At 38.2% G+C, this 16,034-nt stretch overlaps 1 protein-coding gene across 10 annotated transcripts in view; it reads left to right on the top strand.

Annotated features, from left to right (window-relative positions):
• ST7 (suppression of tumorigenicity 7) overlaps positions 1-16,034 on the top strand; it is a 278,061-nt gene that overhangs the window by 184,327 nt on the left and 77,700 nt on the right. For all 10 annotated transcript variants that reach the window (XR_009735899.1, XM_061414029.1, XM_061414031.1 and 7 more), the window contains one exon: positions 949-1,046. Coding sequence is in view for 9 of the 10 variants with exons in the window: in XM_061414029.1 (XP_061270013.1) it covers positions 949-1,046 (98 nt within the window). In the remaining variant the exon portion in view is untranslated. The remainder of the gene's footprint in view (positions 1-948; positions 1,047-16,034) is intronic.

Raw genomic sequence — 16,034 nt, 5'->3', positions numbered from 1 at the left:
TGGCAAATTTTCAACACACATCTTGTTCTCATTGTTTGAAACTTGAAATGTTAGGACTTTGGTCTTAACATCTTTTAATAGCTGCGTATTATACATATACTTAATCTATAACAGGTGTGTCATATTTTTCTAAAACATGGTAATTTTATTGAGGATTAAGTACATGCATGTTCTCACTGGTCTGGAAACATATCCACAAAGACACATAATTAAATAAAGAGATTAAGATGAGAAGTTGTTAATGTGCTTTTTAAGAGCCATTTTGGTGACTATTATTACAACTATTTAGCTTGTCAATATTTTCTCTCACACTAGGGTAGTTTTTCATTTTGTTGCATAGTCTGTTGTCATATCTGGAATGTGTTATGTTGCCATCTGAAATTGACTGCTTTGGGGACCTGGAGATGATTATGATGTCACTAGTGTTAGGGAAAGAATAATATAAAACAGAAGTTCAAGATGAGGCTTCTCTAGACTTATTGTCAAGAAGGAAAGAAATAATAGTTCATCAGGATGCAACCTGAGATTCACCTCTTTGCATCTTTGCCAAAGGCATGCACACTAGAAGAATGTGGAATTTTTGCTTGTAAACCGCATGCAATGTGGATATGTCCATTTTCCCAGCACTTTGTGGCAGATGATTTTATTTATCGAATATTCAATATCCTAACTCAAAAGCATGGATTAATAATCAGTCACATGCTTTGACCTTGGAAGGCTAAGTACTTCGACTTCACTCTGTATACCTTCTGCTATTAGCAAAGTTGTCAGTGCTCCTCCAGTAAGAAAAAGTCAAAGAAGCAGACTGTTCTTTCTGAGGTTTTCCTTCAAGGGCGTGGAAAATACGCCTCTGTATTTCTGTATTTTTTTTTTTTTTTGCTGCTCAGCTGAAAGCTCTTTTTTTTTTTTTTTTTTTTAAGTTTTCATGTTTTATGTCTCCCTCTTCAGGACGAGACACCAATGTCTTGGTCTACATCAAAAGAAGACTAGCCATGTGTGCCAGAAGACTCGGGAGGACCAGAGAAGCAGTGAAAATGATGAGAGATGTGAGTGTGAAGCGGTGTTTGGGAGTAGTGGCAATGCACCTGACCTAGAGAAGGAGGAGCTCGCCGAGTGAGACCACAGCAGATAGTACCGCTGATGGTGTGGTGCTGCCATGGGGGCTGGGCTTCTCTTCTACCTCACAACTTAGTCAGTGAGTGATCTCGGACAAGTGACTCAGCTTATTTGTGCCCTATTTCCTCATCCATAAAATGGGAATAACAATAACTTTAGCAATAGCAACACACTAATAATAATAATTACTACTTAGGATCGTGGTGAAGATTAAATGAGATAATACATGCAAAACTTTTAATAGAATGACTAGCCTGTTAAAGAAATATCCTTGTTATTAGACCTTTGGGGCTGTAGCCGGAAGCCAAGAATGAGATCAGCCGTTTTAGCTAACTGACATTTTTTGTATTTAGTTGTTAGGACGATTTGAATAAACTATGGCTCAAATTGCTACTCTCAAATTTAATAACATTATGATCTAATCTTATTAGAGTCATTTCAAGCATTTTCCTAGGTTCTTGAATCAAGACATTTTATTAATAGTAGTCAACATACTAAGAGAAGAAATAGGTGAAAGTTTTAAAACAAGAGAACCAAAGGAGGTTATTATTATGTAACTTTAAATAAAAACAGTGGTTTTAAGGGAAACCAGTGGAGGAACTTTTACTTCCACTTTTTATTTTTTTATAGTAAGAAATGCTTTTCATAAAGAAACAGACACCAGTGGGGATTGTATTTATAAACCATTTTCTTTTGAAAAACAGTCTCAGAAAGCCTTTGTCAACGTTTCATTCCTTTACTGTCTTACTTAATTAGGAGGCATAGGTAAATTGCCCATTATAAAAGTAAAAGAAACATGGGGTAAAATAAAAGTGGTGTCTTGCACAGGTCTCAGCTTTGGGGTTGAGAACAGGATTGTGTAAACCCAGTGAGCCCTTTCTCAGTTTGTCTCTGGACCAGTATTATTCATGTAAATTCTCAGTTACTCTTTGGCAGTGGGAGTCTGCACTTCAGGATCATCCCTGGTTGTTTCTGCAAGTTACAGCGTAATGGGATGACACAAGTGAGACCCATGCTTCTGGCTTGGGTTCTGGCTACTCCACTAAACAGCAGTATAGCCCCCAGACCTGCAGAGAGGAACACAGGAGGGAGATTCCAAAATAACTCTAACTTGACTGAAGGTGATAGATGTTTCTTAGGCAAAGCCACTGCAAAGGGAACCTCCCAGGATTAAATTCTTTTTGTTGAAGGAAGAACTGAAAGAATGTTTGTTATATAGTATAAGTGCTAAATTTTGGAAAAGGTGATTTCTGTAGAGACATGACTTGCTCTCAAAGCTTTTTCACTTGCAGGCATTCCAGCCTTTAATAGAGTGAAGAAACGCTGCCAGTCACTGAAAGAGCTGAGAATTTTATGAAGGATAGGGTATTTCTCTATGTGAAAGTGGCCCAGCTACATTAAAATGGCCCTGGCACATTCAGGCTTTAACAAGGTGTTTTATATTTATTGCCTTTTCTTAACCTTAATTAGCCTGGGACAAGCATGCATTGAAGAATAGATTCTGGTGATTTTCTTTATTATATGCTTAAGCAACTTCTTAGGAAAAACAAACTCAGATGATTTTAATTCCAGTTTTTTTTCAATCAGCCTCATTCTGATTGTCATAATTTTTAGTATATACATATAAAGTTTCATATGATTAAAACCAATACATCTATACTGTGGTTTAATTTTTGTTTAACATTATTTTATATTTGCAATTCCATTTATTGACATAGTCTACAAATAGATCTTGGGCAGGGGGCGGGGGTGGGGGGGGTAAATCTGGGATCCAATAAAATAAATGCTGGGCAGAGAGTAAGAAAACCTGCAAGTGAATCTCAGATTCGCTCTTCATTAACCTTGTGACTCAGGGCAGCTTTCTTCCCTTTCATGGGCTTTTCATTTGTCTTCTGTAAATCAGGGATAATGATTCTTATCTAAAAGCTTAATTGAGGGAGTGATGAAGTGACATAATGTGAAAACACCTGACCTACAATAGATATGCTTCCCTTTTTTGCCCGACTTTTTTTCCATTATATGTCTTAAATTTGCTGAACTGTTCCTCTGATGAGCATTTTGAGATATTTCTGATTTCCTTTCCTTAAATGAATCAGTCTTTCTCTTTTCATATGTGTATGCTGCTGCTGCTGCTGCTGCTGCTAAGTCGCTTCAGTCGTGTCCAACTCTGTGCAACCCCATAGATAGCAGCCCACCAGGCTCCCCCATCCCTGGGATTCTCCAGGCAAGAACACTGGAGTGGGTTGCCATTTCCTTCTCCAATGCATGAAAGTGAAAAGTGAAAGTGAAGTCACTCAGTCGTGTCCGACTCTTAGTGACCCCATGGACTGCAGCCTACCAGGCTCCTCCATCCATGGGATTTTCCAGGCAAGAGTACTGGAGTGGGGTGCCATTGCCTTCTCCGTCATATGTGTATAAATATATATATATATACACACACACATACATGTGTATATCTATATTTATATACACATGTTTCTTGGGTTACTTTTCTTAAAAAATCATCTGTCATATTATTAGAATACCAATACATGTTGTCTTTTGACTGGGTTTCTGGAACATCCAGTAGATAGGGGACCCAGTGTTGTAACAGTCCTGTGAAGGACACTGTCAGACGTGGTAGAAATGTGTTTTGAAGAGAAATATCCAAAATACTCTCTCCTTCAGAAGCTCCTGGAACCCTAAGCGGAGGAGGGAAGATTGAAGCATCTCTCTGTTGAAGCTGCAGCTGGCCCCAGCCCTGCAGGAGACAGTTGGTCGGTCCTGACTCTTCTCGGGTCACGGGTCATGCATAGACAGGAACTTCACCGAGGGGGTACTCCTTTAACAGTGTGCACATGAGCCATCTTGCTGGAAAGCTTCCTTTGATAAAACAGCACACTGGATTCCAGGCACCCTCCTGATAAAGCCTTAGGGCAGAAGGACCTAATTTTTCATTAAGACACAGCCATCCTACCCCATATGTATTAGTTGAAACTTTCCTAGAGCAGATTTTAAAGTGGAAACAGAAATGGTAGAGTCAAAATGCCTTCCATGTAGAAAGTAGACTCTTTAAAACATTTCTCTGGAAATCTCTTAAGAAAGGGAAAACTTAAAAACTGTTCATTAGTGGTTTATCCTGAAAGAGAGTGAATGGATTTCTGGGAAGGCTGTCGATGGTAGTGGATCCAAATATTGATCCTCTAAGTGAACTACTGATGAGAAAAGAAAACATAGGCTCCTGAATGTCAAGATTCATGGTTTCTTTTTTAAAAGCAAGACATTAATTATTTTTAACTCTCAGGATATTTTCTCAAAAAAACCCACTTTAATTAGCTTCCTTTTGCAGTCAAGAATACAAGAGTACCTTCCTTATTGAAGAGTGTTTGGCAGCAAGCAGAGCTAAGAGAGCATGGTGGCTTTTGAACTTCACTATAAGGTGTTATTTAATATTCAAAGTGAAAAGAGTTGTATTTTCTGCTTTCTTAACTTAAAGCAAAGTCTGTTTGCTTGTTTTCATTTAGAAGAATTTTGTCTTTCATGTTAACATTTGATATATAACACCATTTATTTTCTCTTTTTAACTTTTACCAATGAGCTAACCTCAGGTTTTTCCTCTATACTTCCCTGGTCCTGTTTGAGTTGATTGGAAATGGAATTCATGAGACTGACTGGTCTGGCCCCTAAGCCGTGCTCCATCTGGCCCCTGGTATGGATGGGAGTGTGTGCCCAGATAAGAGAACCTTCTTAAAGCTCATCTTGCCGCAGGTCACTGAGTCTAGGGTGGGGTTTCCCAGCCTTGGCAGCATTGACATTTGGGGCCACCTGTCTTCGTTGTGTGCATCCTGTGCATTGTAGGATGGTCAGCAGCATCCCTGGCCTCTACCCACTAGGTGCAGTAGTTGCCCCCTCGCTTGTTGCTTCCCCCATCTTTAGACATTTGTCCCCCACTAAGAACCGCTGATGTGGAGAATCCTGAAGTGAGTAGATGTGTTTTGGGGCAGACATCAAATTTTTATTTACTCTGCTTATCCGTAGTCTGAGTTTCCCCTTTGGTAGGTACAAGCCTCTAAAGCATCCCTGGGATTAATCAGTTCCTACTAGAACCCTTGACTGACCTGGGACTGTGCTAGTTTGGGGAAATGAGTCTTAGATGGGACTCACTGAATAGGGATCTGGGGAGTCAAGAGTAAGTGAACTTAAAGATTTTGGTGGGGACCTAGTTGGAGGGGTAAGAGAGAGGCAAAATAAAGGCTAATGTGGGGTAGTGTCTTCCTTGGTCCTGCCTTGGTCTAGATCATCATCTTCCCCTCTTCCCTAAAATGTATAGCTCCTTTGAAAGTTGACCACAGGCTCTTGGACTTAGCACCTGTTTCTCTTCGTTTCGGTAGTTTTCTACAGACCTCTGCATTGTTATCCCTGACTCCTGTTTCATCCTGTCTCTGCAGCTCTACCTCTTTCGCTATCCTGGCCTCTCATTTGACACAGGTCATCACAAGCTTATTAAAACATTTTATTTCTTTTAGGAAACCATGCTTCTTAGTCCTCATGAAGTCTCAGTCTCCCTGGCTAGTTTCTCCTCATCTTCCTAACTTCCCAAATTTGAAGTGTTTCCTGGACTGTTCTAAGCCTTCTTTTTGATTTCCATCTACAACTCTGGAAAATGACATTTAGACTCAGAGGTTTGAATGCTGATGAACATATCTGCAGTGTTTATTATGTTCTAGGTATTATTTTAAGTGCTTTACAAATATGAATCACTTAATGCTCATAACAGCCCTTGATGTAGGTGCTTGTTCAAGGTTGCATAGCTAATGCATAGTTCTGAGAAGGTGATCTTCCAATCACCTGCATCAGTGATAGCCAGGGTGCTAGTGGAGTACCTACTTCATAGGATTGGTATAAGAATTAAATGGAATAATTCCTGCAAGGCACTTGGCACAGGACTTTACAAAGAATAAGTACTCAGTTAGTGTTGCTATTCTTACCATTACTGTCTAAGATATATTGTTAAGTGATAAGGAAAGGTGTAATAATAGATATAGTTTGATTCCATTTTTTTTTCAATTAAAAATAGATGCTAATATCAACCCTTAATTCTCAAGCTTTTTGGTCTCAGAATCCTTTTAAATTTACAAAGGACCTCGACTTTTATTTGTGTGGGTTTATCTATTGATGTTAATCATTTCTGAAGCTAAAACTTATTTATGTTCTCAAAGAGCCTGTTTCCAAGTAAGGTCACTTTCATAGCAACCGAGGGTTAGGACTTCAGTATAGTTTTTTGGAGTACGCAATTCAATCCATAGCACCAGGTTACATACAAAAGCAAAACTCTCTGTCAGTACTTTCATTCTTTCAGAATTTCACCGCCTATATCACATTTAGCTAAAGACATGTTTTTTTTTTTTTAATGCTTTTGACCATGTTAAACCTTTTCTTAGTCTAGACGATAGGGTTATAACTGCTAAACATTATTCTTATGTTCTTAGTCAGGGTTCTTTATAAAAATTAGTGAGAGGAAACTGCATTTACCTCATCCCTGGGTTGTATCCTTCCTATATTTTCAGCCTCATTTCTACAATTCCCAGCTGAGAACTGGAAGGTTTTCAGTTTTTTTCATGTAAGACACATACTGAGTATTACTATGCACCAGACACTTTGCTAAGAAGTTTACATGTACCATCTCATTTAATTCACATACCATGGGTGTCCTATTAAATTGGAAGAATAATTTTTACTCACTGTAACAAGTCAAGAAATAAGGATGTTATTTTCTCTCCTCCACTCCTGCTATGCCATCTCACTGAGGTAACACACTCATGAGTCAGTGTACATCTTTTCACCCCCTTTTCTTTGTGCCTATAAATTCGTATCTGATCATGTAAGGATTTTGAACAGAGTTGATTTGTATCTTAACCAAGTTTCCATATGAGAATTAAGCCTTCTTGGGGGTGTTCAATTTCCGAGCTTCTTCCCTAAGGGTTCTCCTCCACAAGTTTTGAGGTAATACAGTACCATTTTCCCTGACCTTTTCTTTCACAAGTATTTTATCCCTGTACTTTACTGTTCTCAATTTTTATCTCACATCACTTATTGAGATGATCCCTTCATTAAGGAGAAATTAGGGCCAATGAACAGAGAGAGACAGGTGTTTTGAGCCAAATTTTAATAACATACAAAAGGGATAAGTGAAGTTCATTAGATTTTGAGCTTCTTGAGTGCTGGTGTGGTATTTAGTTTTCTCATGTGTCCCTCCCAGCACACTGCACAGTGTCTTGTAGACAGACAATCAAGAAAATATTTGAGTCTGTGAATTGGAGCTGTAGCATACAAATTCCCAGTTAGCACTTTGCACCTGTGACTTTTCTTTGCCATCCTTTGTTAAGACACCTTTTTGGTAACGGTTTAATTCTACCTTCCTTGGAAGTGGTAATGTTTATTTTTAAACTAATGTAAATTAAAGTGAGTTCTATTCAGAAAATTATTGTAGATGTTCATTTTATATAATCCCTTCTAGGTCATTAGAGGTATCCTAGGGTGTAAGCAATTGACCTTTGGGGATTAATTTAATAGTATTAATAGCAAGAGGGTTCCCTTTAAATGATTTATGAAGAGAAGCACTTCTGGTGAAAGCACCCTTTAGAAAATATAAACCTCTGGGACTAATCAGACTCTTTGGAACATTAAGGACTATTGATTTGTGTTTTTGTTTACTTATGGTCATGAAGAAAAATCTTCATGAAATTAAAGATTAAAAAAAAACTGGTATGCCCTTCTCAAATTGTTTTAAAAAATTAGAGAATATTCTGTAACAGAAATTCTGTTTTATTGCATAGGTAAAAAGATCTTCTCAGGAGAAAAATTTTTAATGAATGTTTTACTGGTTAATTTCTGTTCCTTTTTCATCTCTTTTTCCTTATATCTTAAATGCTCTAATTTTACAAGGAATAAAACTAGAGCATTTAAGGTCACATGATTTCCATCTTATCAGTATATCCTTTTTTTCTTGAAATTTATCTTGGATTATTATGAATAACTTGATTGATGAATTTATTTAGATGTTGATTGTTGAGAGAAGTCAAGTACCATTATGTGGACAGGAGGCATAGGAGTAGCATTTTAATAAGTTTAGGCAACCAAGTATCACTTGAACACAGTTCCATTCAAGCTTCTACAACAACCGCATATATCATTGAACTAAAGACAATGGGACCCAGGGATTGAACCGGGGTCTTCTGCATTGCAGGCAGACGCTTTACCCTCTGAGCCACCAGGAAGCCAGGTGAACTAAAGACAAAGTATGCAGCAAAATATGTTAGTTCATAGTAAGTGTTCCTGAAGTGTTTGTTGTCATGTTTTCTAGATTCTATCTTTGCAATACTTACAAATAAAGAAAAAGTGAATTTTGAAAGCAAATGCTATAAATATTAATGCACTGATCTTCAGAGTTTATATGACTTTGAAAACTTTATATGACCTTTGCTTTTTTATCATGATTTGCTTCTCTGGATTTGCCTGATTTATTGAGTTAACTTATTTAATAAGTTATTAGAATTAGTGATTATATAGGAAGGAAAGTTATTTAACTACTAAGAGCAAATAATAGATTTATTGGTTATTACCTTGTTGCATCAGTAGTGATGAAGCACAGTTTCATCAGCATTATACTCTATATTCACAGTGAAGAGCTGTGGCAGATAATCCCTGAGGCAGATGAGAGTGTTATATTTATTTACACATGTCATATACATGAAAGTTTTACTTGTAGCGTAATAAATATATGGCTGATAAGCTAACTCTCAGTATCAGGGTTTTTCATATATGTGGCCCACGTTTTTCCACATGGAGAGTAGAATCCACTGTTGAGCTGAGCCTTCAATATATATGCAGTGTGAAAAAAAGAGAGAAGTCAAGGATGTTTCCAAGGATTTTCCCATGGAAGAGGAGTTACTATTAGCTAAGATGTGGAAACCTGCAGGTTTGCGGGGGCAAAGATTAGGAGTTCAGTTTTGAACATACTGTATTTGAGAGAGCACATTACTCATTTTTATCATAATGGCATCTTGATCTTTTTGTGAATTATAACAAATCTTCGCTTTGCTGAGGTGAGGAAACCATTATATAGAGGAAAAATAATGGGACCTCTGGGTTTGATGGAAGAATCTGTCTGCAGTGCGGCAGACCTGGGTTTGATCCCTGGGTTGAGAAAATCCTTGGGTTGGGAAGATCCCCTGGAGAAGAGAAAGGCTACCCACTCCAGTATTCTGGCCTAGAGAATTCCATGGACTGTATAGTCCATGGGGTCACAAAGAGTCAGACATGACTGAGCAACTTTCACTTCACTTCTAAGATATAGTTGATGAGGAACTCCCATTGTCATACCTTTCATTTAAGAAATCCCAGGAGAGTAAAACCTAATTGATTTTAGAGATACCAGGACCATCACAGTCTTGCAAAATATGTAATGCAGTATGTGTTTAACTTATATCTCTATAGATTTTCTTACCATTTTTACTCAACATTATTTTTCAGGCCTATCTATTTTTACTTCTCATACCTCTGGTATATGTTTGCAAGTTCTAATTCTTGCGTTGTATTCTCTCTTATACTCTTACTCTATTTTACTTATCCTTTCCCCAGTGAAGGCCCCCACATGGCCTCCGGTTTCCCATTATCACAGCAGTGCTGCAGTGAACATCCTTATAGACATGTGAGAAGCCTTCACTGGGTGTGTAGCCAGGAGTGGATTGTTGGATGTTAGGCATATGAATATTGATTTTAGCATGTCCTGCCAGTACACTTCCCAGAATGGCTGCCTGTGATTGTTTAAATTCTCATCAGCAATACATGACTACGCCCATTTATCTCAGTACTAGGCTGTTTTAAGCACTATATATATGTTATATATATTTCAAATTTATTGCCAATAGCTTTTATAATGTTATTTCATAATTAAAAAAATATTTTGTTTGTAGTTTCCCCCCCCTTTTCATTTTGTGTTCTCTTTGTCTTTTTTAACTTTTATTTTTGCTGATTAGTCTTGACAGAGGTGTGTCTTTTTTATAAAACTTTTCAGAAGAACTAGGATTTGGTTCTATTTATTTTCTCAACTTTTTGTCTTTATTCCAGTTTTTCTGGTCATACTTGTACTTCTCTTCTCATACCTGCTTCTCTTCCTCCCCTCCCCCATTCCCTGTTTGTTGTCTCTTTACCAGTTTCTTATGTTAAACACTTAGCTCCCTTTGATTCTAAGTAAGTATCTCTTTATTTCTTTATAATTTTATCTTATTTCTGATTTATAATTTCATCTTAGTATCTTTTTAGCCCCTTGTCATTGATTCATAATCTTCTTTATATTATCTTTAGAGAACTTAAATCATATGATTTTGAACATAAATCATATGATATTGATTTGGAGAAAATTTAATGGAAGCCTCCTCTGAGGTCTAGTATATGGTCAGTTCATAAATGTTATATCTCTTTGAAAGGAGTATGTTTCTGTTGGTTACAAAAGTCTATATGTATTTACTAGTTTAATTGTATTGTTAATCATGTTATTCAAATCTGTATCTGAGCATATTTTGTTTGCTTGTTGTATCAGTTTCTGAGAGGTGTGTGATTGATTATTCATTTCTCATTGTTTATGAACCTCCTTTTTTCCATGTTCAGTTACTTGTTGCTTTATATACATTGAAGCTATATTGTTAAATACATTTATGTTGATAATTATTTTGTCTTATTGATTATTGAGTATATAATGTCCCTCTTTGTCCCTTTTACTTTTCTGCCTTGATTTTGTTTTTAACTTGAGTTAAGATGGACTGCTTTAGCTATTTAGATTTGGATTTGCCTAATATATGTATTTATATATTTTATAATCAAGTTTTCTGTAACTTTTTGATAGACCATTTGGATCTGTAAAATGTTTTGCTGAATATCATCTTTATTCAAATCTGACAGTTTTTTAATTTTGGTTCATATGTTTTTCCCATTTGTGTTTATCATCATTATTATTCTGTTTAGAGTTATTTTTGCTGACACATTCTGTATGTCATGCTTTACCTCTTTATTCTCTTCCACTGAGTAGGTCTAGTGGTTCAATATTTTAAAAATCTGTTTTATTCTTGTTTTGTTGTTGTTCAGTTGCCAAGTCGTGTCTGACTTTGCAGTTCTATGGACTGCAGCATGCCAGGCTTCTTTCTCTGTCCTTCACTATCTCCCAAAGTTTGCTCAAACTCATGTCTATTGAATCAGTGAGGCCATCCGACCGTTTCATCCTCTGTCAGCCCCTTCTCCTCCTGACTTCATCCTTTCCCAAAATCAGGGTCTTTGCCAATATGTCAGCTCTTTGCATCAGGTGGCCAAAGTATTGGAGCTTCAGTTTCAGCATCAGTCTTTCCAATGAATATTCAAGATTGATTTTCTTTAGGATTGGCTGGTTTGCTCTCCTTGCAGTCCAGGGGACCTTCAAGAGTCTTCTCCAGCACCACAGTTTGAAAGCATCGATTCTGCATCACTCAGCCTTGTTTATGGTCCATTTCTCACATCCATATATGACTACAGGGAAAACCATAGCTTTGACTATATTATTCTTGTAGTTCCTACTAACTAAGGATCCGTGATTACATTTATGTTTCTTGATCAGCTGTTAAGTTTATCAGTGCCTATATCATTTTCCCAAATGATAATTATCTTAACCTGTACTTGTACCTTCTCTGATTCAGACCTCAACCAGGGACTTTTATAAACAGTTTTTCCTTCTGTGAGATGTACAGGGAGAACTGATGTCTGAGTCTCTGCTTTCTTGGCCAGGCTGCTTCTGTCACCAGGAATCAGTGAAGCTGTTGACTTCTAGGGTGAACAGAGACATGATTACTGAAAAAAAAAACATTTTGGCTGACCTGGGCCGGGAGGAACAGAAACCATAAAGCAGGCAAAGCCAGCACAGTGCATGTGATGACCACGGAGGCCAATGATCTGGGTCTTTTGCATTCCCTTTTTAAATAATCATTACATAAGCATTGAATATATCTCCTTCCTGGTCAGTTGTCTGTCCTGCTTGCTAAGAACAGATACCCCCATAGCCTTCTGCCTCTCCATGGGCTTAGAGACATTGCCTTTGTGACTCAGGAGTTCACTGGTACACAAGGCTGCTTTCTGAGGTATGAGTCTCTCCACATAGCAGCTAGGATGAGCCATTTAAAACACAGTCATTCTTTGGCTTAAAACCTTCTAGTGGTCTCTCATCTCATCCTTAACTTAGACTCTGTGAGTGGCTTAGAAGGCTCTACATTCTCCAGCCCTCCTTTCTGCTCTGTGTTCACTGTGCTCCAGGCACACTGGCCTTCTTCCTGTTTGCTGAATGCGCCAGACTCACTGCCTCTTCAGGATCTTCGCTTTCTGGAAGCCTTCCCTGGAATTCTCCTCTTCCAGTCTCATGACTGGCTCCCTCACCGCTTCAGTTTCTGCTTAAACAGCTTCGCAATCCCACCTTCTCTGTCCTCCCTCTCTGACTGCTGTATTTAAACCTGCCTCTGCCTGCTTTGCCAGCATTCCCTAAAACCTTTCTTGGCTTCATTCATTCTCTTTAGAATGTGTACCACCTGATAGTCTCTCCATATATTTATCTGCGTATTTATTATTCCCCCTTCACTAAAATGTCTCTTTCAGGAAGGGAGTTTTTTTTTTTTTTAACGTTTACTACTGTACCCCAGGAAAGCAATGCCTACACGTAGAGCCTCTCAGTAACCAGTTGAAAAATTAGCCACTGAATGGAACGGATGTGGAATGAAAGAAATTGTATAATCAGGAAAACCTAGAAGTCCACAGGTTTTTAGCCTGAGCGGCTTCTTGATGGTCATAGCATTTATAGAAAGGAAGACAAATAGGAGAGGAACAGAGTTTCAGGGGAAAGCAGGGATTCTGTTTTGGCCACATTAAATTTGAAATGGCCTTTTTACCTCCAGGTAGGGATATCAGGAGGGCAACTGGGTATGTGTCTAGAACTCGGGGGTGAGGAATTTGGGAGTTATCAACATATCCGTAAGAGTTAAAACCCTGGTATTGCGTGAAATCATGTGTGCAGAGGTGAACAAAGGTTCATCTCTATATGAAATCATGTAGACAGAAAAAAAGAAAGTTAAGAACTGAGCTCTGTGGTCTCCAGCATTGATGGGTTGGGTTGAGGAGAAGCATCCAGTGGCTTCTGAGAAAGAGCACCTGGAAATAAATGAGATCAGTAGATTCTGGTCAAAGAGTTGCATAGATGGGACTCATCTGGATGTCACAGTCTGGAGTTTGGCTATAACCTTGGGTTATTCAACTACAGGAGAGGGACAGTCTTTTCCTTAGAGATGGTAAAATAGTTGAGGATCTTGAATACTAGGTGGGATGTTTACATGGACTGTAATCATCTATATGGAGGGTAGGACTTGAGGTTAAGAATAAGAGTCGGAGACAGGTGTCAGAATCTTCAGTGTATGAGGGTCTGTCACCTGGTAGAAAACCCAGTCTGATGGTGGCAGATGTTGGTGCTTTATGGCGTGTGCTTCAGAGGAGTAGGAAGTGGGCCCCAGGGCTGAGCAGTAACAATCTAGATGTGCTTTGGGGACCTAGGATGCAGCCCTGTATCCTGCTGGTAGACACAAGCTTTGTCTGGGAAATTGACAGAAGCCATGAACTCAGGCTCATGTTCTGTAAATAGCTAATAGATGTGTTGGAAAATTTGTATGTCATGGACTTGGGTTTCAGGAGGGTAGAGTGGAAAGACTTTGGGAGGAAGAAGAACACTGGAAGGCCAAGGGATTACAGAGTGGTGTGTGGATGACTGTCAAGGTTGGAGTACTGACCTTCTGCCTGTTGCTATAAAAACGTCTCTCATAACTGTAAACTTTCAGCATGACCCTGTTGTGAAATGCCTGTCAGGATGAGTATTTGTTCACTGTGCCTGAGATAACCAGATGACTTAATCTTCTGACTAGAGTTATTTACCATTACCTGTGTGGATGTGGAATGGTGTCTGCCAAACACAGTTATTGTGGTTTTGACATAAAAAGTCCTTTCTGGCAGTAACTGTTGGCCAGTATGTTTAGCTGCTCCTTGAGGCCACTCCTGGAACAGGAGAGCCACGTCATATCATCACAGATGGAAGGATGTTTATCATCTTATTTCCTGTTACCAGGCTTGTGTCCTACCCATTTGAAATAGGCATCAAATTGTTCAGATTTGTTCATGATTTCAGGGCTAGGACACAGCCCTATTTGAAGCAATTTAAGATGATAAAGAAACTGTTTTACTCAATGTGTTCCCTCTCAGTTTTAAAGATCGGTGTAAATTATTATTTCCCCAAGACAGGATGAGGCTGACTTCTCTGCTGTCTTCTCCAGCTTCACATTCAGGGTTCCTGAAACTGAAGTTTACCCTAGAGTTTAAAGTAAGGAGAAATTTTAGATGTGTATTGACAAAGTATTATAACATAGATGAAACAGTGGTACTATCAAGATCCTTGCTTTTGGAAAGGAATGTTAGATGTCTTGCATGCGTGTGCATGCATGTGTGTGCATGTGTGTGCTCAGTCATGTGTGACTCTTTGCAATTCCATGGACTGTAGCCCACCAGGCTCCTCTGTCCATGGAATTTTCCAGTCAAGAATACAGGCATGGATTGCCATCTCCTCCTCGAGGGGATCTTCCCAACCCAGGGATCAAACCCGTCTCTCTTGCATCTCCTCCATTGGCAGGCAGATTCTTTACCAACTGGGCTACCAGAGCAAGGTGAAAAACAAGAATGTCACTAAGGAAGGTAGAGGTTGAGGAAGAGAATCTTTGAAGATTCCCAAATTATGACCAGGGCTGCCTTTGTTTTATCTTTAACTGATTGAGTAACAAATGGAAGAGGAAGTTTTATACTGAAAATATTTTTATTAGGATCTGTATAAATCCAAAGCTTGTCTCGTTCACTAGAAATTTTTAAGGAAAATTTCTTTCTCTGTGATGAACTGAGCATAATTCTGACAAGAAAAGTAGGTAATTAGATAACCTTCCATCCCTCTGAATTTTTTGCGAGGGACAGGGCGGGGGGTGGTCATACCAAGCTGTCATTGGATGATTCACCATCATCCCCACAACTGCCACTTCCCTTTCCAGTTCTTGGTGATGAATGTTTTTACATCATGTACTCAGTTCAGTGAAGAACTAGTTAACTAGTGGTTTAACTAACTGTGAATATCATGCATTGGTCATATAACTGCAATAGATACCAAGTTGGAATCATAGGAAAGTTAATGTTTTCATTGTACATGAACTGTAATATTTGGGCAAAACAGGGCATATAAATTTCTTACTGCCAGGAGAAAGCAATTACTAATTCAGGGAAGATAGCTGACAATAAATAAACAAAACTATACTAGTATTTTCTTTTACATTCACTCTGAAAATGACATTTTCTTATTAATGTATGTTTATACCTCTCAGGACTGCATTTTGTGGAGGTCTGTGTAACTGGAACTCGCAGAGGCCTCTGAGGACACTAGTAAACAATTGTTTTGCTTTCATGGCCCTCAGTGTCAGTGGAAATCAATGACAAAATAATAGGCATGCAATACAGAGTGTATTTTATATTTCCTGTTTATGTCCTTGTTTGAAACTGTAATTAAGCAATGTCAAACTTGCAACTGTAAGAAAATAATATCTGCTCTTTGAATATAATACAGGCCAAGTTCTATAAACTTTAATTAGGCCAAGCTTGCGTTGACCTCAGTAGGAATCTGGCTAAGAATCTCTTTTAATTACCTCTGCCTTAAAATATGTAAGAATTTTCACATTGCTTTTCTCACTCAAAGAACAATGCATGGATAGCTAAACTAATAAAATGTTTAAATAGATACAAATCAAACTTGAAAAGTTTAAACTGTTGTTTTCATCCTGTAAGTCAGCTGAGAA

The sequence above is a fragment of the Bos javanicus genome, chromosome 4 (genome assembly GCF_032452875.1).
Source record: "Bos javanicus breed banteng chromosome 4, ARS-OSU_banteng_1.0, whole genome shotgun sequence".
Taxonomy (NCBI): Eukaryota; Metazoa; Chordata; class Mammalia; order Artiodactyla; family Bovidae; genus Bos; species Bos javanicus.
This window is presented reverse-complemented; position numbering and strand designations above follow the sequence as displayed.